Source organism: Hippoglossus stenolepis, chromosome 12 (assembly GCF_022539355.2).
Source record: "Hippoglossus stenolepis isolate QCI-W04-F060 chromosome 12, HSTE1.2, whole genome shotgun sequence".
In the NCBI taxonomy this organism is placed as follows: Eukaryota; Metazoa; Chordata; class Actinopteri; order Pleuronectiformes; family Pleuronectidae; genus Hippoglossus; species Hippoglossus stenolepis.
In genome coordinates, this window is record NC_061494.1 from 23,490,188 (window position 1) to 23,514,229 (window position 24,042).

The following is a 24,042-nucleotide window of genomic DNA, read 5'->3' on the forward strand; positions in this document are numbered from 1 at the left end:
GGATCTTTCAGGAGGCAGTTTTTACTGCTTTCAAACATTCACTGAACTTCAGATATTGTCCTGGAATTTTTTAGAAGCTGTTTGTGAAAACGCAAATGTCCCGAGACCGTTTCTCTGGACATTCTCTTGAGTGTTTCCAGTCAGCCCTCTATTAAAATGTACTGATTTATCGTGAGTAGGATAGTAGTGTTTGTTTTTAATTAAAACTGAAAATACAATCTCTGGATGAAAAGGAGCTGTACTAGACATGAAAGACGACCAGATTCGAGAGATTTTGATTGTAAACGAAAACACGTGATTTCCACAGTGGTAATGATCTCGCCAGGCCTCGTCCATGTTCTGCGCAGGCGTCACGTCACCTGACTCCTGCTGTGTTTTCTTTATGTATGAAGGAAACTCCAGAAAAGCTCCAAATGTCCAGACATTTTCTGGAGTTGTCTTAAACGTCTTTACAGTCATCGTGTTTACATGATTAACTCAGTGACAAAACTGAACTCCGTCTTTCAGGGATTCATTTTTATTTATTTACACAAACTCTTTATCAGATACCTGAATTCTGTTGTTGCATAACTTGTTCCTCATTAGGAATCAACTGATCCAATAACCAGCTGCAAGCATGAGGCAGTCAGTGGAGCCTGAGAAGTCGGCAACAGTCTTAACATGTATCCAAGTGGGAATTCCACCAGCCAATGGGGGGGAAGAGATGACAATCGGCAACCAATCAGAATCTCTCAGCACTCCTGCTCGCCACCACTCTGATGTTACCGTAGACCTTTGAAGGTGGACTTCCTGTGAGAAGAAAGAGGTTTGAAGGTCAACACCCTGCGTCACATGTTGATTCCAAGAGATTGTTTCCGAATACGACATTAACACACACACAGACACACACACTTACCTAGGATTAAGTTACAAATGGCCGTCCGGGCCATCTTGATATTCTGGAAAGATCCTAATAAGTGAATTTTCCTGTGAAGGGACAAAAAGATTTATATGAACACACCAACTCTGCTGCGTAGTTTCAAAAGAGAAACGACAGAAGTGGATCTTTGTTCTTTCTCAAAGTGTGATGACAGTTTCTACTGATTAAAAGTTGGGTTTTCTTTCCCCAGGTTTGGTCATAAGGAAATAATTTGATCAAAACAGTAGTAATTCACAAACTTTAAGTTATAAAGTATCTGTTGTCTGTGTGATGAGAACAACAGCAAAACTATCAATTTCCAGGTAGTTTGACCAAAACTGCAGTGAAACCGAAAAATGTTAAACAGCTAAAGGGCAAATGAAGACGTTATGAAAAATAACATCATAGTGTCAATAATCACTGATAAAATAGCAACAACAAATGTTCATGATGATTTTACTGTCATGTGCAGAAATGACTGAGTTCTCACGTGTCTGCCAGCACGATCCGAGTCTTCGTGACATTTTCGATGGTGAATTTGGTTTTTCCTCCTTTTCCTGCGATTCTGCCGATGGCTCTGGATAAATGATCTCCCTTCAGAGGTTTCACTGCCAAGACAGAATAATGACAGACTCAGATTTAGTAAATTTCACAGAAAGGAAAGAGAAGTGGTGATAAAATGTGGTCAGTTTCAGAGCAGACAGTTGTCTGTGATCTTACCGTCTGTGACATCAAAGCTTTCTAGGAAGAGCTCATCTAATCTGATGAGAGCGAGAGAATCCTGGAAAGAGAGACAGCGAAGTTAAATCAAAGTTTAAAAAAACAAAACAAAGCCTTTAAACTACAGAATATTAAATGAAAAAACAACAGGCTTAAGAGTAGTTTGGTAAAGTTTAGTTTGTCCCAGGGAGGAACCTTGAGATAAGTTTAATATCAGCAAACTAATCAAACCTTTAACGAAGTCGTCACAAATACAACCACCGTGTAAACATAGACCTTTGAAATCTGATTCAAAGGAGTAAAATATATTGGATAACTTACTTCAACCTGGAATCCGAGAACAAACGCTTTAACAAAATCCGTTGCTTTCGTGAGGGAGCCGATGTCCTGTGTGTCTTTGCACGTCTGAAAGAAGAGAAGTTCATCACACACACGACAGACGACCAGAGGGAAACACAACTGGGGAGCGCTGTCAGCAACTTACTTTGATTTCAACGTTCCTAGATTTGAGGTTGAACCGGACTTGAAGGTGCAGGTTCTCCACGATGGGGGTGTAAATCTTCAGCCAGTTCTCCTTCAGGGGCGTGTACCTGTGAGCTGGGATCGCGATCTTACGCATCTCAGTTGGTCCCTGAAACACACGAACCAATCAGAATCAGTGTCAACATCCAGCCGTGGCAAAACATTTATTAAAACGTAAACTGTTGTGATGAGCGAAAGCTGCAGCTGAGAAGGACGATCTTTGTGTTTGTGTTTTTAACGGTTCAGTGTGTACGATTTAGGCGAAAGGGATTTTCAGAGTTTCATCTAAATTGTACGAATTGCTGTTTTCACTAATCTAGAACGGGCCCTTTATATATAAATACTTTATATTTACATCGGGAGCGGCTCCTCTCTACGGAGGCAGCCATGTTTTTTACAGTAGCCCAGACTGGACAAACATTTTGAGTTTCTATGACAACTGAAGCCACGACAGGTTCTCTCTCATGTTGGGAGGGGGGGTAAGTTGGGGGGTGTTCAGCTGCAACACGACACTTCACCACTAGGTGTCACTACATTCTACACACTGGACCTTTAAATGCTTTATTGACACATCAACATTAACAAAGCAAACATCAAATACCACCAGGGGATCATGACAAGCAGAGATGAATCAGTACAACTATTATAGAGGATGAATCAAGTCGGTGTTTACAAAGCTTGTTAACTTTAGTATTGAACTGATATTGTTTGACTTCATTTCAATCTTGTGGTTTTCAGTGATGCTGTGACTTCACTTCCTGCAGTCACATTATTAAAGTGATGATAATGATATTTATATAACATGAACTCGTCCCGTTGGTCGTTGGACGCTTGTTACCTTGAGTCTGTCGCCTGAGATCGGGGGGAACTGCGGCCGCTTGCTGGCCACCGCCTGCTCTGTGTCCATGTCTCCATCTTGTTCGAGCTTTCTCTTCTGGGTCCTTCTCTTCACCTGGATGAAAGCGTCCGCGTCCTCTTTGCTGTCCGCGGCAGCGCCGGAGCCACAGTCCGGGTTTTTATCAACGTTCATCACGACGTTAGACCACATGGTGAATGGAACCGGAGGAAACAGTGACACGGGAAAGAGCGAGAGGCCACGGCGACATGAGGGAGATCCGCGTGCATCAGAGAGGACCCAACGTGCCACAGCGCCGGTGCCTGTAGAGAACAACATCAATAATGACGTCTTAACTAAAATAACAAATATCTAGGTCTGCTGCCGTGATTGATTAAGATCATGTGCACATTTTTGAAAATGTTGTTTCTCTGCGTCAACATTTATTTTACGGGTTAGTTTCCCGCCAGGCATCTGTCTGGGCAGCCCCAACCGGAGCAGCAGGACCCCGGTTTGTTGTGGCAGCGGAATTCAGACAGACAGCGGCAGCTCGCAGAGGCACTTCCGGTGGCAACAGGAACTGCCACTGATTTGTAAAGGCAGCTGCCACAGCTGTTCAGGGCAGCTGCCTCTGCTGCCACCCGGTTTGAGGGCAACTCCCCTGAGATTAACACGTAGTTTATGGATGTTTATCAGCGTGTCGTGTCTTTATCTGCAGATATGGAATCAGATGGTCTTTTGAACGTATTGTTAGTTTCCATTTATCTGCAAAATTAGTAGAAAATGTCTTTCCTTCACTTGTCTTTGGTCTGGCAGCTTTAGGTCTCGCGGTGGAGACAACCCTCACATGAGGCTCTCTGAGGTTTCTACCTTTTTTTGCCCTGTTAAGTCTATGAGAAAAACTGATTTGTGAATATGGGCTATACAAATAAAATTGTATTGATTGATTGATTGATTGATCAGCTGTCAATCACACACTGACCTTCCTTTATCACACATATCTAGTTCTCACTTTGTAAAGACAGAAATCTATAATTACACTGACATGAATGTGTTTGAAAGAACTAATGTTGCTGTTGTTTTCTAAATCAATGTAGAAATCAGGTCGTGTGATGGTTTAGAACCTGTATTGATCCTGATCCTCATCAATGAGCTGATTATTTGTTCTTGTCTTTTCCACATGTGAGACGGAGGTGAAACAAACTGATTGTGTGTCCATGAAATCACTGAACAAGAGTCACTGGACAGACTTTACTGATGAAGTGATCAATGAACTCAGAGCGTCAACATGTCCAACAGACCAACTGCACTCTGGTTGGATTTACAGAGCATCAGTGTTATGGGATGTTTGGTCACATTGTAAATGTGGAACCTGGTTTGTTTTTATCACGGCTCATCTCTGTAAAGTGTGAATCCACATTGTGTTTACATATTTAATCTACAGGCACATTATCTGCTGCTGTGCAGGTTTCTTTTCTTTTTCACTTCCATGATCTAAATTAAAAACACTAAAAGCAACAGTGAAGGCTGCCTTTGAACAGTGTGACATCAGTGGCAGCTGCCTTTGAACAGTGTGACATCAGAGGCAGCTGCCTCCACATAGCAGTGGCAGTTTCTGCTCCACCGGAAGTGCCTCTACATTTGAGCTAGCCCTTACTGGGAATTCACGCTTCGACCTGAGTCACGTTACTTTCCATCAGCTTCTCCACCGGTTTACTGGAGATTGAAACCCAGCTCACATGTCGTCTCCTCTGTCGAAGCCTCAGATCGTCGCGCACATTCAGAAGAGTCTGAACTACACCGTGTTCGAGACCAAATGGATCCCGAGCAGCGCCAAGTTCGTGTGCGTGGGAAACTTCCCCCGAGGAACCGGGGTCCTGCAGATCTACGAGGTTCAGCACGGAGATGCTCAGCTCATCAAGGAGGTGGGTTCACTCCTCATGTCTCCTCATGTCTCTTCATGTCTCCTAATGTCTCTATGTCTCCTCATGTCTCCTCATGTGTCTAATCATGTCTCCTCATGTCTCTAAATGTCTCTTCACTTCAGACACACACCAGAATGTCTCCGGGCTACCTAAGGTTTCTAGGAGAGTCTCCATAGTAACCACGTTAGTCCAGAGACACTTGTCTCCATAGTAACAGGCAACATACAGGCAGCAGTGACATAAGATAAAATTTGTTTGTTGAAAACGTCTTTATATTATTATTGTTGTTGTTGTTGTTTTTATCTGCAGATGATGTTAGAATCCATTTACAATACAACACAATAACACTGTGCAACTCTCACAACCCTGAGCTGCAGAGTTTCTGTCACACATCAAACTTACTCCTGTTATAACTGAATGTGCACAGCTTATATTCATATTTTATTTTTATGTCATATTCCTGCCTGCTTCATTACTTTGTCTATAAATGCAAACAACTGCTGCAACTTTACACACTTGTCTCTTCTTCGTCGTTTGTCATCTCTGGTATTTAGTCTCTTGTTTATAGGCTCATTCTTTGTTTAAATCTTACTGTGTATTCAATTCATAAATATGTGTATCATCTACTTAATGGACTGATGATTAGTGGTGCTGAATTGTTGGATGTTAAATTGTTGGATTAAATAAAGTGTGACAAACACTTCCAGTTTCTCTCATACTTACTTATAGTTTTTAGATGAATGGGATTTGTCACTAACACTCCTGCTGTCTTACTAACTAACTCTGCATCTCTTATTAAGGTGGAGAAACCTAAACCCATAAAGTGTGCGACATTTGGGGCGTCCTCTCTTCAACAAAGACACATAGCCACTGGAGACTTTGATGGAAATCTCAATATATGGTATTTTATCCACATTTACTGACGACACGCTGAGTTTAAAAGTTCACGATGTCCCTGTTTAAAGTCAGACGCCTCTGATGTCCACAGGAATCTGGAGGTACCTGAAGTGCCCGTGTACAGCGTCAAGGCCCATAAAGAAATAGTGAACAGCATCCATGGTGTCGGTGGCCTGGGGATCGGTGACGGTGCACCTGAGATAGTCACCGGAAGCAGAGATGGTTAGAATTATTTTTTTATTTAAACCTTGATGAATACAAATATTAGATCCCAGGTTGAATGTTTAATATCAAATGATTTCATGTCGAGCTAAGACATAACTGTTTTTCTTCGGGTGTTTCAGGGACAGTGAAGGTTTGGGATCCCAGACAGAAAGATTCACCTGTAGCCAACATGGAGCCTCTGGAAGGAGAAACCAAGAGGGACTGCTGGACTGTTACATTCGGTGAGTAAAACAAAGAACCACAGGTTTTATAAAACCACAGCTGTCCAGTCCAGTTTCAGAAACCTGCTTCCTTAGTGCACATGAATACGTCCTCAAAGGTTCAGCAGAGGTTTATCTACGGCCTCTGGTTTAATAAAAAATACTTGTGTCGTATCACTTTAAAATGTCAAACCATCTTTGGACAGATGTCCCATGTCTTCATCCTGAATTAGTGAGTGTAGATTTTACTTTGACTCTTTCACTACAGGCCACGCCTTCAACGATCACGACCGCTGTGTGTGCGCCGGCTACGACAACGGGGACATCAAACTCTTCGACCTGCGGAACATGTCCCTACGCTGGGAAACCAACATTAAAAATGGGGTAAGGTGAACTCCTGGGCTGACAAGATAAATCCTTAATAACATCTGTGATGGCTCCTGTTGCTTGGGATCTTTGTAAAGAAGCTTAGTTTATGTTTTCATTCGGATAAACTGTCCAAATACACATTATTTCTTTTGCACTGCAACCAGCACTTGAACACAACAGTGGATAGAAGTGACTTCCCAGCATCGTTTAGACTGAACTGAGGTCGATGCTTGGTCCCGCCCACATGTCACACTCAAAGCACTGCACTGACTAGATTTTATAATTTATATTATTATATTATTTTAAGGATGTAACGTCATTACGTCCGTATATAGAAAAACACGTAGTGAAGATAAATGCCCAGGGAGTAACTGTTGTTTTTTGAACATCATGAGCAGGTCTGCTGTGTGGAGTTCGACAGGAAGGACATCGACATGAACAAGCTGGTGGCCACGTCGCTGGAGGGAAAGTTCCACGTCTTTGACATGAGGACCCAGCACCCCACCAAGGGCTTCGACTCCGTTTCCGAAAAGGTAATTGACCCAAGGGGGAAGTGAGCCAGACGGATGTTTGGCTCCGACATGTAGAAAAACGTCAAAAGATTAGTGTCGTTGTTATTGTTTTTACATTTGTACGGTACAGAGGGAATTAGGTGCACACGTCGTTTGACCGTTTTCACAGCTGGAAGAGTTTGGGGTCGTGTTTGTCTAACATTCTCCGTGGCTTCGTGACACCGGGCCAAAAACGACAGAGGGCCAGCGAGGAGAGAGGAGAGCAGCTTTTTGTGGGAAAATGCAAGAAAAACACACTTAAATTGGCGTTAGTGCTCAGTCCAGCCCGGGGTTTGCCAGGTAGTGAGAGAACAGACGCCGCAGCTTTCTCAATATTTGTCCAGTTCTTGTGAGCGACCAACAGGTGGAACATCAGAGTCTCCAGCCGTGAATCATAAGCTTCCACCTGATAGTTCTGGTCTAGATCACGATATAAATGTATCTCTACACACAAGTTATAATAGTGGCCAAGACTTATTGGATTATTTAACATATTATTTTATTTATTTTCAGTTTTGCGTCCGTCTCGTGTGAGAAACGTTGGCAAAAACTACTGAATCCATTAAATTGTGGAGGTTCTATTTTCCTGGAGCTGTGCAGAGAATGAAAATGCAAAACAAGGGATTTACGTAATGTAGGTGGAGCAGTTTACTCAAAGAAGGTGGAGCATGGTGAACGTGAGCGCAGGGGAAAGACGGAGGAGATCACACGGGGGATAAAAACTATATATGAGAGACATTTATTGAAGAGTTTCCAGTTTGAATCAGCATCATAGAAAGAGTTACAACTGCTTATGAAACAATCTTACTGCTGTAAGGCCGCATTATTGACCCTCATCCCATTAAAGTGGTTGAGAGGTTTTCTTACAGCGTCTAGAGAGGTGCTCAGAATTCATTTAGCCATTACTGATTTAACAGTTTGGTAAACGATCCCTCTTCTTTATTTCAGGCTCATAAGTCGACCATCTGGCAGGTGAGACATTTACCTCAGAACAGAGACGTCTTCATGACGGCAGGGGGAGCAGGAAACCTACATCTGTGGAAATAGTAAGTCGTCCATCTTTTTTACGACAATGATTTGTTATTCCATTCATTTGAATCAAGGTTTTCATGATTTATCATTAACTGTGAAATCCTTTTATTTTGACGATGACAGTGAGTATCCTGCTCAGAGAAGCAAGCCGGACTCTGAGGGCGTGGATATGGGCGTGGCCGGCAGCGTCAACCTCCTACAGAACGTCACCCTGTCCACGCAGCCAATCGCCAGCCTGGACTGGAGTCCGGACAAGCAGGGCCTGTGTGTGTGCTCAGGGTTCGACCAGTCGGTCCGGGTGCTCATCGTCACCAAACTCAACCAGGTGTGAGACGGTCGACCACAACACTGGTGCTCCGTGCAGCCTGAACCACACTTCAGCCACAGCTCAATTGTTTCTCTGGTCTTCTTTGGATTGGCGATTTCCTACTGCGGGTCTGATTCTCATCTTTAGACCTAACTTGCCAGAAAAGAATTAAGTTCAAATGAACAGTGAGATGTCTGTGTGGGATTTTATCTCTGTGCTTAAACTCAGAGGCGATGTTTTCCTCTAGTTCTGAGAAATATCCCTGTACCCTGTGCCTCTGTTCGGACGGATGAATGAGTCACACAGCTTCCAGTTCAGAATAATACTTTGGGGATAAAGATCTAACTTCTTCCACTAGTTCCATTTTTGAGGCCGGCTCACTGAAGCGCTCGTCTCTCGTTGCACTATGGGGGTCACTTTGTATATAACAATTTAATGTGAACTCTGTTTTCAAATTAAATTTGCTTTTGAAGGAAAGAAGATTTTCTCAGGGTCCTCTTAATGAAGAACATAATGATGATATATATATCAGCAGTAAGTGGAGTCATGAGTTATTTCCATCGTCATATCCAGCATCTGAACCTGAAGAACTCCTGCAGGTCCTGGTCGTCCTCCTGTCGGTCGTGGATCCTCGCGTAGACGCTCCTCAGCAGCTCGGTCATGGACTTTGCATCCAAGACGTCCATGTGTTTCTCAATGCTGCCTACAGACAGAAACACAGACACAAATCAGACACAGACACAAACACAGACACAGACACAGACCAGTAGAAATGCTTTAACACAGGAAGGGGGGGGGTGTCCTGTTGTTAACTTAAGGTTATGTCTTCACCCCTGACCGTGTCCCTGACAGTTTGTCAACAGGATGATTTCCACAATTTCATTAAAATATATTGAACATGTTTAGTAAATATTTCTAACCTCAGTCCGTTATTTATCTGACATCATGCTGCATGTGTGTGTGTCTGTGTGTGTGTGTGTGTGTCTGTGTGTAACATGTCACGCTCTCTATCTGACCATCACACCAGCTGAATGTGATACATCTATATAAATAGCAAGTTATGGTATTTCACGTGGGCCTGGCTGCAACACTATTTGTTAAGTATACTTGTTGTAGAACAGTATTTGCAAATAGTAAGCCCAGTGTTTGTTGAGTGTCACTCGCTGGGTGGAGTTTATCCCATAATATGGTGTAAAGTGTGTAATAGTGAAGAATATGAAAGTCAGTTGATCATTTTCTGTGGAATGAGGATCTAGTAATAACACCAGTACTAGTACTCACTGAGGCCCATGACCTTTCCGTGTGCCACGAGGCTGGGGCCCAGCTGCGGGTGGTTGTACTGCTCCAGCGCCAGCAGCAGGCGGACGATCTCTCCGGTGATGAAGGCGTCGTCGAAGCTCTGCTCGGCCACAGGCCTGAGAGGGAACCTGCAGTAAAGCTCCGCTGCAGCCCGAGGGTCCCACGGCTCCAGCAGCTGCACCAACTCAATATAGGCATCGTGGAGCTAGACAGCAGGTAATTCATCAGCTATATTGGAAATCCACAGCAGACTCCTGCAGCTGAGTACATGAATAATGACCTGCAGCGTATCCAGGTTGTCCTCACAACACTGAGGTTAATGATGTTCTTATCGAGGAAATGTCTGAACTCTAAATGTCACAGATAACCACTGACCCCTGGTGCCATGGAGATGACCTTCTGGTAGAGCCGCTTGGCCTCATCCTGGGTGTCTGCAGAGCGGGAGAGGGCGCGGGCCAGACCCAGCCGGGAGACGTGAGACCTGCAGTTCACTGGACAGGACGCAGTGACTCCGTCTCCCACTGGAGCCTCTGAAACTACAGAGCGGAGTGACCTTCTCTGACAAACAGATAAAACACATGAGGCATACATACTGTACATACATATTCAGATGCCCCTTAAAACAGGCTTGTGGTTGAAATCCCTCTTCAACCCATAAAGAACGTTAACCACATTTCTCGTCCAGGTTTCTTTCCACCTGTTTCCCCCTGACCTTGAGAGCCACTCTCATTTTGATTTTAAAGTCAGTCTCACCCTCTGCTGTCTCAACAGTTCCGGGGCAACAGGCCTGTTTGGACTTGTTGAGCTTTGCTTTGGAGGCATGAGCTGATCCATCTGGCTTGGCTGCTGCTCCAGCTCTCCCCCTACAGGAAAGAAAACATAACACAAAGGCTCTGAAATAGATTTAATTTGTGCTAATGCAGAGAATACAGCAAATCACATGTGTGTCAGTGTTGTACTCTTATGGTTCAAGCGCTGTAATTTTAGTATTTTAGAGTAGTCCTTAAACTTTTTAATAAGTGTAAATGTTTCCAAAAGAGAAGTAATTACCTTTAATATATCTACAAGAAAGAAAACAAGAACCAGAACTTGGTCCAGTGAAGCTTCCAAGATGGATGAACAGTAAAAGTCAGTGTTTGTACTTGAAAGTGAAGCATCACTGGAAACCACATTCATCCAGAGGAAACCACCCGTGAATAAATAGACGTGAACCAACAGCCCCAGACGACCACATAACAGGTTTGTCGAGCGCTCGCCTCCGGCTGCCAGCGTGGCTCACCTGGCTGCGGGTCGCCCGGCCTTCCCTCCCCCGATGGGGGCTGGAGCTTTGGTTACAGCTGCCTTCGCTCGGACATGACCAGGCCCCCCCCTCCCCCGCCTGGCTCCTCTCTTGGCCACACCGGGGTCCGGGGGCCCCTTCACTCCTTTTGGTTGGGCTGTAGGTGGTTTGGCAGATTTCTCTTTCTCAGAGTTCTGCCGGTCCTGCCACCATTTTTGTTCTGAGCGTAGACGGGATGATAGATGTGTCTGTAGTTCACTTCCAAATGTCTGTGATAAATCTGCTGAGCCAGTTACACAAACTCACGTCTCAGCTGTTCAGGTGGCTCCCCGCCCTGCGTCTTGTCTTCCAGCTCAATGCTGGCCTGGAAACTGAGACAGGCATCAGCGATGGCTTCCTGGGACTTCTCTGAGTTTGGGCTGTTGCCATATTGAGCCAGCTGAGCCAGACCCAGCAGACACAGGGCGTGGCTGTCCCGCGGTGTGGTCACTACTGCCAGCTGGCATGTCTGCACAAAGCAACAGGGGAAGCAGTATGAAAGTAAAGGTTTACAGATAAATGTGGTACAGATCAAATCTGTATTTTGAATGTTTCCACTCTCACCTTCTCCTGCATGTCCAGCAGCTCCTGACACGGGGGGATGGAGCTGAGGCCAATCAGAGCCGTGAGGGCCCGGCATCTTTGGACCACCTTGGCCCGGCCCCCACCCTGCTGGACCAGCCTCTGCAGCAGAGCGAAGTGAGCGTCCAGCAGCACCCACTCCAGCTGCCCGCTCACCCGTCCACCACACACACACCGACTCACACTCTGGGCTGCCAGCACGGCTGCACTGAGAGCATCATGTGCATTCCAGCACAGGAACAGAGACGTGGTTTTCATGCAGCGATTAAACACTTATTTAACTGGTTTACACTGATGTGAATGTTGTGGTTTGTAACATACGTGTGATAGACCTGCTCAGCGCTCATTCCTGACAGTGTGTTTCTCTGCTGCAGCTGGCCCAGGGTGAGGAGGCCTCGCAGGAACTCTGCGTCGAGGCTGGACAGAGTCTCCGGTGGATCCTGCTCCTTCCAGCTGGAGAGGGAAACACAAACAGGAAGGACGGCACAGGGAAACCAGCCATGGTGGTCATGATACAAGCGAAACACACAAATACGACACAAACGCAGAGGCTTTGTGTTTTCCATTAACTGACAAAGGTGGTGGCTTTGTGAAATGTGCATATCTAGAGGTCACTGTATTGTATTTAAAACAGTGGCTCAGCAGATGGTGTCTCATTGTGCTCCTGCAGACTTTGATGATGTTTCTCCGAGAGCTCTCACTCCTGCAGGATTAAAACAGAACATCCTGGTACAGCACTGATACAGTCAAGCCCTCTCACTCTCTCCCTCTTTGCTGAATGCACCCACCTCCGCCACACACACACACACACACACACACACACACACACACACACACACACACACACACACACACACACCTCTTGCTGCAGCGCTGGCTGACAAAGTGCTCCAGTCCCTGCTGTAAGAACAGAGCAGCCTCCTTCTCCGTGTCCTCAGAGGCCCTCGGCTCCTGCTGCAGCAGAGCCAGCCCGGTGAAGAATCTGAGAAGATAAACACAGAGGAGATGAGGAACTCCAACATGTTAATCCAGATCACAGGTCAGGCCTCGTCTCACATGGTGACTTCACATATTCTAAGAGTTCCAGGGGAGAGAACATTTGGTTGAGAGGTTTATCAAAGATGCTCAGATGTTACAGTGACACAGAAAATTATATATCACCTCACAAAAGTATAAATAAGTTTTACATAACCATGCTCATTATTACTAATATTACAGCTGCTGACTGACTGTAGCTCTGTGATCTGACCTGAGTGCCGGATGTAGAGGCCTTAGAGCCAGGCCGCTCTGGAGATGCTGCAGGGCCCCTCTGCTCCGACCCTGCAGCAGCAGCAGCCGTCCTACGTGGAGGTTGAACTCCCAGCTGTCTGGACTCAGAGACCAGGCGTCCAGGTATTTCATCAGAGCTCGGTGGACAGAGCTGTGGTTCTCCTCCTCCCGCGGAGCTGATCCACCGCCCTGCAGCAAGGGGAGAGGGAGTTCATCTGACATTTAATGATGAATAATAATTTAGGGGCTGCTTTAATCCACACAGCTTTACAGAACAGTGTCACAGCAGCAAACAACAACACATACTTTAATGTGCATCACTTAAAGCAACACCGTGTAATTAACTGAGCAGCAGCGCCCTCTGCAGCCACACGGGGGGATGAACTCTGTTGGGCTCTGTCTAGATCAGGTGTATCATGATCCTCTGCTTCCTGAACCAGGAGAGCTGCTGCTTTATCAAATCCACCAAACTCTGTTCAGAATTCTTCATACTTTAAAAGTTTCCAGCTGAATATTGGAGATAAACTCTGGTTTACTCCTCAACTTGATTCTATTGAAGCTGTAACAGAGGAAATGAAAGCAGCAACATTCTCTCTATTCCAAGTCAGGGAATCATCAAATTCATTTTGAAGCTGCTACTTCAAGGTAAACAAGTTACACAGTGTTGCTGTGACAGATTCAGAGTTATGTAATCAGCATTAAAACATTATTATTGTGTTTATAAAAATGTATGAAGCTTGTCATTTGTTTGTAAAGATGTCGTAAACTGTGGCGGTAACATCCAGAGACAGTGAACAGGATGAACAGTTTACAGAAAGAGAGGATAGTTATACATCCTGTCAGACAAGTCATAAATCATCCAGCCGGTCTCCTGACGTGTGAGACGCTGATCTGAGACAGAGCAGAATGTAAAAGCTCCTCATCTCCTCTGGCCTCTCAGTTATACGAGGGCAGATGGTGATGCAACAAAATACTTGTATCACAATACATCCGATCATCACATTTGTAAGTATCCACTGGTACTACTCATCAGAGCAGGTACATAAAACTGCTCAGTGACCTTGGCAGTTTTCTTGGAGAGCCACGTGTGGAGAGTCTGAACGTAGTCGGCTCTGCTGGACTGCCCCTGCTCTTTGAGCTGCTGAGTCTCTTTATCCAAGGCCCGAAGCTGGTTCTCCACTGTGGGGGTGCGGGGGAAACCGTGGAGTTTACACACAGTGAGGATCTCATCTTGTCGTGCTGCTGACTTGGCGTCGCTCAATTCATCTCTGTCCCTGTCGGCCTGGAGACGAAGGACAGAGACAGGGAGAGGTCGGGTCAGCTGCACTATACACTGTTTGTCACCAATAATATGATTCAATCTATCAAATCTTAATAATATTGTTAAGTATTGAGCTGTTAAGAATAATAAAGCCATATTATTTTATTATTTCTTGAAAGCTTCATGACATTGAGGTGTAGGAACCTCTGCTACCTTCCTCTGGAGGCCGTACATCTCTGTGGCGTAGTGCTGCTCCTCCAGAACCTGTCCCAACAGGAAGTGGAGCCTGGCCTCTCTGGAGCTCAGTCTGATAGCGGACGCACAGTGGACAGCGGCCTGCTCCAGGCTCTGCAGAGGAGACCGGCCGCCCTCGTGCTGCAACATGTCCCCTGAGGAGAAGTGAACAATAAACACTGTGCAGCCTGGAAAGTCTCAACTCTCAGCATCTGGAAACCAACGAACAAGTGTACGATGCTTTCAACTGTACAAAACTCAGGTATTTAGAATGCAACAATTCATTTCTAATATACTTTGTATATTTACTTTAAAAGCTTTCTAATTTAATATTGTCAGAGTCACAAAATTTGAAATCAATCGGATTAATTCCCTAGGAGGAGTTAGTCCTAAGACGAAGTGGGAAAGTGGCAAAAAAGCCTAAAATTTGCACAATCAATTCAAAATAGTGAATTTCCTGTTGAGTTTATGGGATGGATTCAATAAGCCTTTTCTAAAACTGTGAGGGGCTAACACAGAGCTTGTTTAGGAACTTTAAAATACATTGAAATATGGAGAAACAACAGGGGATCATGTGAACCTCTTCCATTGGGACTCAAGCACCAACACTTGTGCTCTCAGTGATTCACAGTGCGTGATGAGGAATAACACAATCTCCTACTTTGCCGCCGTCTCTCTTTCACGTTACGAATGATTGCATGCATCCTCTGTATTAAATATTCAGCGAGTGTAACTTCCCCTGGCAGGAGCGGCCTTTATCTGTCAGACTGAACTAATGCCACAGCATCTGTATTCCAGTGAATATTACAAAACCTATTCACAAAAAACATTCAGCTGCCGTATCAAAATTACTTTTACTTATCGGATACACATGTTCCTAATGTAAATACAGGCAGTAAATCATTTCTGTGATGAATTGATTTTCCCATCCTTGATGAAAACATGATATTTGTGTGTTACAACAGAAAAAGCTTGTTCTATTCTCTCCCCCGTCTCCGGTGACTTGCATTCAGTCCTCTGGGATCAGTCTTGAATGTCACTTCTCAGAGTCGTCAAACAATTAGCGGGGCACAAGTAGCTGAGAAGAGACGGGCAGTAACTCGAGTGGCTGGCACGTCGGGGACACGAGCTCCTGAGGCCACCGCTAACGAGCCCATTTTCATGTATTTTTTAATGGCTGAAGGCCGAGCCGGGGAAACGACTCTTCTGTGCACGACGAGCGTGTTTTTAAAACACTCAACAGACAGTTGTTGTTATTTTGCTGCAGAACACAAAGGAAGCTCTCTGTTAAAATGATTCAATGCTGATATAGGAAACGATTTGTAGCCTGCGTGCTGTATTTAACCCAATCACCTCTTTTCTTATATTGTAACAATGCCGTTTATATTCACTTTGACGGGGGACTTCCCTGTAGTTACTGATCCTGCACTGTTGCTGTGGATAGGGTTACATGCCTGGTTTTGGCAGGTGCTGTCGGTAGAGTTTCAGATGATGCTGGGCCAAGGCACACAGCTCATTCACATTGTCTTCTCCTGCTGTCGTTTGTATTCTCTTCTCCCAGTTACGCACCTGAAGCAGACAAAGAACACGGGAATCCACCTGCAGGCCAAACAGTAGCTCGAACAGACACGAGGAGAGATGAATATATCATCTACATTGTGACTTACAGTAAAATCCTACTTTAGCAAACACTGCTGAGGTGTTTTCACCTTTAGAGCCTTGATATAGGTATATAATTAAATAGATAACAATCAGGGAAAGTAAAGCTAAACAATAAGTTCAGTATTGAACATTGATAATACAGAGTAAGATCACATGATTGATTTATTACCTCCAGAATGTGTCTCGTCTCTATTTCCAAACAACCGGCTGATGCAAAGTGCTTCTTATACCAACTTGTCTCTGTGACATCCTGGAAACGAACATGAAGTCAAGTGCATTTACATGTTCTGCAGTTTGCTGAGGTTCCTCATTCTTAGTCAAGATATTCAAGTATAATGCAAAAACAGTTACACAACTCTGCACCATGTCCACAAAAACCTGTTTCATCCATCACAGTCTTAACTGAGTTACCCCCCCCACACACACACACACACACACACAGAGACACGATACTCTTACTGTGGAAGTTAAACCGGCCCTTAGTCACCGTGAAGGACTGATGTGTGAATAAAGGATGAGCGGTCGGGGGTGATAGTGGCGATGCAGTGATGCTGTTTCATCTTTCATACTGACCTTTGAATCCAGGGGTCCTGTGGGTCTGTGTGGGCAGCGAGGAACGTGTGACCCCAGCTCGGACAGTTTCATCACTCGGTCGCATCCTGTGTTAAAAAGACAACAACAACGTCTCTTTCAACATAACAGGAAAAACTGTAGAATTCATTTAAATGACATATTTGTTTTCACTGGACGAATTATATCTGCATTACAAGCAATTGTGCAAATTGTGTTCTGTTATATGAAAGTAAAACAATCTGAAAAACGTCCTGTTGACCACGAATACACATCTGACTAAGCAGAGAAAAGCCTGCTGGATATAACCTCCTGATATTTAATCCAACCTTTGGCCATGACAGCTGGATACACAAGGTCTTAGTTAAGTAACAATATCCCCTTTGTTACAGCGGGTATTCGTTACAGCGGGTATTCGTTACAGCGGGTATTCGTTACAGCAGGTATTCGTTACAGCGGGTATTCGTTGCGGGTATTCGTTACAGCGGGTATTCGTGCGGGTATTCGTACAGCGGGTATTCGTCACAGCGGTATTCGTTACAGCGGGTATTCGTTACAGCGGGTATTCGTTACAGCGGGTATTCGTTACAGCGGGTATTCGTTACAGCGGGTATTCGTTACAGGGTATTCGTACAGCGGGTATTCGTTACAGCGGGTATTCGTTACAGCAGGTATTCGTTTCAAATTTAGTGGATCTAGATAAATCTCAGTGCAGTTAACTGTCTATTAACATAAAGAGTAAGAGAGGAGCTCTGAAGAAAACCACGTCATTAAAACAACTTTTTATTCTTCAATTACTGAGACGTGTCCTTGTGACGGTTGCAAACTATAACCTTCCTCCTCTCTCTTCAGCTTCAAACACAACAGTCAGTCCACCCACTGACCTTTAACACAAACCAAGAGGAGCCTTCCCTCCACAGCAGCTGTGCTTCAGACAAACCTTTCAGGGCTTTACCTCGGTAAACAAAGAAGCACTTGACCGGGGCAGCAGACATCTCCCCGTCAAGGTCCCGCTCAGCGACCTTCCAGCCGTCTCCCAGAGGACAGTCGCTAAGTGGGTCGACTCTTGATCTGCGTGCCAGCATCTCACTATACGGCCTGGAGAGGGTCTGCTTGGGGTCACTGCAGATCAATACAAGGAGCAGCTCCGTCTCCACACTGTTTGTTGAGCCATTACAGACGATATGCAGAATCTTTACTACTTGGATGCGACAGGATTTAAAGGCTATAATTAACCAAATATCCAGAATAGCTGTATTTGGGAATCATTTGCCATTTGTAGTGTTAACCTGAGACTGCACACGATAATGACTGTTGATCTAACGTGTGTTAATTTGATTTACTCTACTTTTTTTATTCTGTCACAGAAATAAAGCTGTTAAAATAATAAAAGGAGGTGACAGCTTTTGCAACTACTGCTAATATGTTCTCATAAATCCTCCCACCCGTGGTCTCACCTGTGGCTGAGAGACACCGGCCTATAAAAAGCACTCAGGGACACTGGACATTCATAGTCCAGCTGCTGCTTCCCATCAGTGAAGGTCACAGCCAGCGGAACGAGCTCTCGAGTCACCGACACCGTGTACACCTGGCAGTAAGGGCGGGGGGGTCCGATGTTATTTAAGAAAAACAATCAATCACTGCTGCAGCACGGGTCATCCCTTTAAAATGTACAATATGAATTCAATTCGGCCTGACTTCCATATTGTTATTTATAAATATGAAAATGTGGATCATGTAAGATGCGCGTATGTCACCAGGCAGATATGTGGCAACTATGAGGTGAGCGTGAAAGCTCTGAAGGTGTGAGTATGTGTTGAAATGACAAATTAAAGACATTAAGCCTTGAGTGACACCAGTGCAACCCGATCAGGACTCTGTCTGTTGATTACAGGCGATGGTGGTGCAGCTCGTGTCGGGCTCCACCTGTGAATTACTGCCATCTGCTGACCGGACGGAGATCTGCACCGCAGTGTCTCCAAAGTTCACAGGGACGCGTCGAGAGGCGTCTCCCCCGGTCACTGCGACTGTGATGTGTCGGTCCTGCACCTCGGGAAGCAGCGTCACAGCATCACAGTGAAAGGGAACGATGCCTGGGGGTACATGAGAAACAGAAATCAGAATCACCAAATAAAATAAATGTTACCTGATGTTTCTTCATGTTTGGGTCATCAAATGGCATTTTCACACATGTATTTACATTTTTCACATGTTCTGACACACTAGTGTTGCAAATGAATCATGTTTAATATTCGTAGTTCAATAAAACAATGTCAATAATCATCAAAATATAATTTTCAGCAATATAAATTTAACAAAAGTCCAATAAACATCGATGAAACATTTTGACATGTTCTTATTTGTTTTTTTGCGTTTCTTCTGGGTATGAAAGGTGTTACACAAGTTTGTTATTATTATAGTGGTTACAAAGGCACAAATAAAAGCACAAACCCAGAACAAGAATGAGTACAATTTCGAACTACAAAGCAGTATGCTAATGACTAATTGTTAGTTTAAGAATGTTATTCAAGGTATTGTTGGTGTTATAACTCTAATATAACCTGAACTCAGCCCGGTTGTCTCCACTCACTCTTGTATTCGTAGACATTGGAGGAAAAAGCCGGATGCAGCTGAACGTCTCCGTCCACAGTCAGAGCACTGAGCTGTGCGACCTGTGCAGACAGCTTGGTGACGTCCACACGGTATTTCTTTAAGGAGCCGTCCTCAGCTACCACCTCCACTTCCACCCTGTTCAGCCCATCACTCAGGTGGATGAGGCTGGACCCGTCTCCAGAGAGCTGAAACACACACACACACACACACACACACACACACACACACACACACACACACACACACACACACACACACACACACACACACACACACACACACACACACACACAATTAGGTACAAAGTCAAAGTCAATTCTGCCACGTGTGCAGGACTGTAAATGTAGTTTCTCTCAGATCTCCCAGTGTAAACATACTGTAAGTACGCAACATACTAGGTACTCAGAACATAGTACACAGTACGATATATTATGCAGCCATAAGGCATACTCCCCCCCCCCCCGTTAATAGGGGTTGTTGGGTTTGTTGTTAAGATCTATGAGACAGATTGTGATTTGTGAATATGGGCTATACAAATAAAATGTGATTGATTTACTGATTGATTGATTGATTGATTGATTGATTGGTTGATTGATTGATCATCCTCAGGATGTAGTAAACAGCAGCAGTTGTATTTGAAGAGGTGACAGGTTTGAGGAGCAGAAGTGGATGTGATGAACCACACACTGTGTACACAGAGGACTCAAGGTGCAGGACTCACCATGTTGTGTGAGGCTGCACAGTCACTAGTGACCACGTCCACGGTCACTGTGGCCACGCCGCTCTCCACCGTCACCGTGTAGTCCGTCACTTCCGGTGCGAAGTCCGGACGGAGGCTCCCTGCAGAGACGCAGAGTTTCTCTAAATCACAGTTGTCCATGATGTCTGAAGTTAGCTCTGTTCCACAGTGTGTGTGTGCAGTGCAGCTGTTTGTCCGACTTTAGCTCGGCTCGACTCGACTCGACTCGGCTCGGCTCCATTTACCTCCCTGACGCTCTGGTTACCATAGTAACAAGAACACCTGCACCGCCCTCCCTCAGCTACTAGCTAAACAAAGCTAACAGGCTAAAAACAACAAGCTAGCTAAACAGCTACCAAGACACAGAAACAGTACTCAAGTCAAAGTATTGTTACTGGAGTACTAGAGTAAAAACTACTCAAGTAGTGAGTAACTGGATATTAAGAGGTAATAACGATGTACACAGCATATTGATTGTAATTGATGAAGTGACATATTTTTTATTTTATATTTGACATAAATGCCAAAATACATGTTGTTAAAACCTAATTAATTGCAAGATGGGAAGATGCAGACACAAAATAATAATAATATTCCAGCAAAATTAACCAGATAAAATATAAACAGGTGAAGAGCACAATTATAGTCACATGGAGTTAAAAGACAATATACATATAAAATAAAAGAACTATCAATCCCTGCAGGAGAGATCATTTTCTAAGTAAAAGCACTAACTCTGGTTATAAGGGTGTGATGTCATTCTGAGGGCCGAGCTCTGAGGTGTAATTGTGTTTTTTCACCTATAGCAGACTTTAATATACGACTTAAAAAACAATGAAACCTCTTGGCCGAGAAGTTATATTTTTGTGGGTCGTAGAAACCAGGTTCCACATTTCTGACCCTGTGTTTTAAACGCTCTTTAAACTCTCTGTGTTAATTTGGTCCAGATTTGACTGGTCTACATTTGGTGTTTTGGATTTGGACGTTATTGCAGGAACATAATATTGAATATTATTATAGAACATATTCTTTTCTGTGTGTTTTCACAAACATAATAAAACATTTTGTATAATATGAGAATCAGAAGAAACAACACTGACCCTTTTAAAACCTTTCACAACAATAAGTGATTTAAAATAACGAAGAATCTGTAGTTTAGTAATTTAATTTCAATCTCTCTTAACTTTCCCCTTAAGAGACAAAGCGGAAGTGACGATAGGAGAAACGATCTTCCGTTGTGTTACGTCACTTCCTCTCCTCAGCTTGCAGCGTGTTAAAAAGGTAAAACTCAACATTTATCTTTTAAAACCTCCAGTTAACTCGTGTTGACGTTAAATTAATAACACGTGTCGCTTCCGGTGTAGTGTACACGTGTTGTTGTGTTAACTCTCGCGTGGACGCTGGTTTGTTTAGCCTGTTAGCAGCACACGCGACTAGCCAGCTAGCTCGTTAGCATCACAGATGTTTTCTCCATGTGAATGAATCGTGTCACAACACAGCTGAGATCCGGGCTTTGACTCGTCCCGCAGGACAATGGCCGCAGAGACGGAGGACTACCCGCACGAGATCGACGAGCAGCTCACGGGCTTCGACTCGTCCGCCACTTCTGTCAAGACCATGTTGGAGCAGCTGATGTCCATGAACATGAGCGACCTCCAGCAGAAGGTAGGACCCGGGGGAACACGCACTGTGAGCGGCCACAGGCAGAGGCTGCAGGCGCCTGGATCCAGGATCCAGGTCTTAGACGGGTCCAGAAATCAACAGAGCAACAGTTAGACCTGTTTTTAGTTTCACTCCCACATGTGAGAAGAGTGTCCACATCACTGACTGCAGATTCTACACATCACACAAGAGTATTCAGTTGTTTTAAAGTGTGAAACTTGCTTCAGGTGTTTTTACTTGTTAAATACGATGCTCCTGTTCCACCAGATATCTTCTAGTCGTTAATTCATACACAAAATGCCCCAGCTGCTAACCCTGACCCTCAGGTAGAGGGTTGTCCAATAACCAGAAAGTTGCTGGTTCAAGCCCCAGATCCTCTAGTCTGCGCTGTGTGTATGTGTGTGTGTGTGACAGAAACAGATAGAAGTATTAATGTTTGCATGAATGGGTGAATGTGACTTGTACTTAAAGGTTGTTTTGAGTAGTGGAATTTGGAAAAGCACCATATTTATATTGTTATGACGATTGTGTTGACGCTGGAGCCTCCCTCATCTCACTGGGTCAGAGGCTGAGCTCACTACTGGTCACCAGTCTATCAAAGCAACAGTATACATGTAAACATCTTTTCTGAGACTTTTATTTACCAGGTTCTTTGGAGAATATCATAGTGAGAATTACATATTAAATATGTATTGAACTAAATGTGAGTCTGTAGCCAGTGGTTTGTGACGTAATACGTAGGAAGGAACATTTTTCTGTTTTACTGTAGAGTCTTTGTTTACTGAATATTGTTTGGCCAAGCTATGAGACACTGCCTCACAAGGACAGAGCCTAGAGGACACGAACACAGTTTGTACTGTTATTATTCACGGTTGTAATGAAAAAGCTGGTGCTAGTTATAACTAACTTATGTTTATTTGCAGCTGGATCCTTTGGATCAAGCCAAACTGGACCTGATGTCCGCCTACACCCTGAATTCATTATTCTGGAGTAAGTTTTATTCTCTGGATTCACTGTGATCACACATCTGCATAATGTTCTTCTGAAATATGGAATATTCTCTCTGAGATAACCATAAAGAGAAGCAAGAATTCAAAAAACAAGAGTAAAGAGAATTATGTGATAGAAAATATATACTTAAGAATTGTATAGAAGTAGATTGTACACTAAAAGAGCTAATATGTCAGTCACAGTCTAATAAACATGCTACAAACAGTATGTTGTCTTATGTTTGGTTTCTTTTACAGTGTACTTGGTCACAAAAGGGGTAAATCCCAGGGAACATGGAATCAAGCAGGAGTTGGTATGTATCATGTGTTTCCTCTGACATAATCTCTTCTCACTGTTTAAGTGCTTTGTCTCATTTTCCTGTCACTACTCTCTGATCTTCAGGAGCGAATCAGGACGTACATGAACCGAGTGAAGGAGATCGGTGACAGGAAGAAAGCTGCCCGTCTGGACAAGGGAGCGGCTGCACGCTTTCTCAGGAACGCTCTTTATGACGCAGATGAGAAAGATTCTAGAAAGAAAGCGGTATACAGAAAAATGGCAGGCGCAGCATCTGAAGGCCCCAAGTCAAAGCATCCGAAGCAGAGGTGAAGGGAGGAGGAGTTGTACAGTCTGGTTCCATTACGGTTCGTACCACCGTCTGGGCATCGAACACTGGAGTTGATATGTTGGGTCGCTCACCAGCCAGGCTCCTACGTTGGTCACACATCGTTGGTCGTTGTTTTCCTGCAGCGGTCAGTGAATGTTGCCAACACAACATCCAGCTTATCTGAACAAATTTCTGGACAATGATCCACGCAGCTGCTCTAGAGTTAAATGGATATGATGGTGTAATATTTTACAGTTCTCTTACCAGTTTTATTTGAAAAGGCAGTAAATCATTAATTAGGTCCATGCAGGTCTTGAATTATCATCTTAGATTATGTTTCTTTTATACGAAGGAGAAATGTTCATCGTACCTGTGTATTTTCAAAGTGATTCTATGAATCACGAGTCACATTTATCCTCTTTTTACACTCGTCTTTTTTCAAACTAAATTCTGATAAACTGTCAGTGATGTATTTTGTTTAAAATGGACTTTTGCTGAAAAATACAAATAAAAACCTGACGTTTGAGTGTTTTTATGCTGTTTTGCCATTGTTGCCTGTTTTTGTGCAGCAAACAACTTGTTAATAGAATAAAACAAGTCAGTATAAGTTCTTCAATTGGCTCTTTTCACATCATAGATTTTAAGATAACAGTATTAAAAGCTCAAGTGTTAATACAATTGATGATGGTTGAAGCATCAGGGTGTTGAGAATGATGACTGAATAAATAGGTAACACAGTAGGTTGAAGATGTCAA

At 44.0% G+C, this 24,042-nt stretch overlaps 4 protein-coding genes across 4 annotated transcripts; 2 read left to right on the forward strand and 2 right to left on the reverse strand.

The window, feature by feature from the left end:
* Positions 1–501: 501 nt before the first annotated feature.
* On the reverse strand, positions 502–3,288 carry pno1 (partner of NOB1 homolog). Its single transcript, XM_035172528.2, has 7 exons — positions 2,979–3,288; positions 2,103–2,249; positions 1,940–2,023; positions 1,619–1,679; positions 1,389–1,506; positions 896–966; positions 502–789 (listed from the first exon to the last, which is right to left on the reverse strand). The coding sequence occupies exons 1-7, from the start codon at positions 3,186–3,188 to the stop codon at positions 722–724; spliced, it is 759 nt and encodes a 252-aa protein (XP_035028419.1). The 5' UTR covers positions 3,189–3,288; the 3' UTR covers positions 502–721.
* Positions 3,289–4,594: 1,306 nt separating this feature from the next.
* On the forward strand, positions 4,595–8,958 carry dnaaf10 (dynein axonemal assembly factor 10). Its single transcript, XM_035172523.2, has 8 exons — positions 4,595–4,900; positions 5,701–5,801; positions 5,889–6,019; positions 6,142–6,243; positions 6,491–6,606; positions 6,990–7,124; positions 8,091–8,188; positions 8,298–8,958. The coding sequence occupies exons 1-8, from the start codon at positions 4,715–4,717 to the stop codon at positions 8,503–8,505; spliced, it is 1,077 nt and encodes a 358-aa protein (XP_035028414.1). The 5' UTR covers positions 4,595–4,714; the 3' UTR covers positions 8,506–8,958.
* On the reverse strand, positions 7,859–20,268 carry LOC118118927. The gene is made up of 20 exons (XM_035172487.2): positions 20,011–20,268; positions 19,267–19,474; positions 18,603–18,769; positions 18,134–18,264; positions 17,632–17,798; positions 16,680–16,765; positions 16,276–16,356; positions 15,899–16,013; positions 14,424–14,599; positions 14,010–14,231; positions 12,930–13,138; positions 12,540–12,662; positions 12,002–12,133; positions 11,663–11,888; positions 11,366–11,567; positions 11,060–11,279; positions 10,534–10,643; positions 10,156–10,316; positions 9,763–9,985; positions 7,859–9,184 (listed from the first exon to the last, which is right to left on the reverse strand). Exons 1-20 carry the CDS (start codon positions 20,167–20,169, stop codon positions 9,045–9,047), a joined length of 3,258 nt encoding a protein of 1,085 aa, XP_035028378.2. The 5' UTR covers positions 20,170–20,268; the 3' UTR covers positions 7,859–9,044.
* Positions 20,269–21,231: 963 nt separating this feature from the next.
* On the forward strand, positions 21,232–23,829 carry c1d (C1D nuclear receptor corepressor). Its single transcript, XM_035172534.2, has 5 exons — positions 21,232–21,309; positions 21,558–21,693; positions 22,614–22,680; positions 22,938–22,993; positions 23,083–23,829. Exons 2-5 carry the CDS (start codon positions 21,562–21,564, stop codon positions 23,287–23,289), a joined length of 462 nt encoding a protein of 153 aa, XP_035028425.1. The 5' UTR covers positions 21,232–21,309; positions 21,558–21,561; the 3' UTR covers positions 23,290–23,829.
* The last annotated feature ends 213 nt before the right edge of the window (positions 23,830–24,042 follow it).

Excerpts from the sequence above, each read along its gene's own strand:
- pno1 (XM_035172528.2), bottom strand. The coding sequence starts at position 3,188 with ATGTGGTCTAACGTCGTGATGAACGTTGATAAAAACCCGGACTGTGGC. Across the intron at positions 2,024-2,102 it reads CTAGGAACGTTGAAATCAAA|ACGTGCAAAGACACACAGGA; the intron begins GTAAGTTGCTGA and ends CTCTTCTTTCAG. Across the intron at positions 1,507-1,618 it reads AAGCTTTGATGTCACAGACG|TGAAACCTCTGAAGGGAGAT; the intron begins GTAAGATCACAG and ends CTGTCTTGGCAG.
- dnaaf10 (XM_035172523.2), top strand. The coding sequence starts at position 4,715 with ATGTCGTCTCCTCTGTCGAAGCCTCAGATCGTCGCGCACATTCAGAAG. Across the intron at positions 5,802-5,888 it reads GATGGAAATCTCAATATATG|GAATCTGGAGGTACCTGAAG; the intron begins GTATTTTATCCA and ends TGATGTCCACAG. Across the intron at positions 6,020-6,141 it reads AGTCACCGGAAGCAGAGATG|GGACAGTGAAGGTTTGGGAT; the intron begins GTTAGAATTATT and ends CGGGTGTTTCAG.
- LOC118118927 (XM_035172487.2), bottom strand. The coding sequence starts at position 20,169 with ATGGACAACTGTGATTTAGAGAAACTCTGCGTCTCTGCAGGGAGCCTC. Across the intron at positions 19,475-20,010 it reads GTGCAGCCTCACACAACATG|CTCTCTGGAGACGGGTCCAG; the intron begins GTGAGTCCTGCA and ends TGTGTGTTTCAG. Across the intron at positions 18,265-18,602 it reads CAGATGGCAGTAATTCACAG|GTGTACACGGTGTCGGTGAC; the intron begins GTGGAGCCCGAC and ends CCTTACTGCCAG.
- c1d (XM_035172534.2), top strand. The coding sequence starts at position 21,562 with ATGGCCGCAGAGACGGAGGACTACCCGCACGAGATCGACGAGCAGCTC. Across the intron at positions 21,694-22,613 it reads TGAGCGACCTCCAGCAGAAG|CTGGATCCTTTGGATCAAGC; the intron begins GTAGGACCCGGG and ends GTTTATTTGCAG. Across the intron at positions 22,681-22,937 it reads CCTGAATTCATTATTCTGGA|TGTACTTGGTCACAAAAGGG; the intron begins GTAAGTTTTATT and ends TTTCTTTTACAG.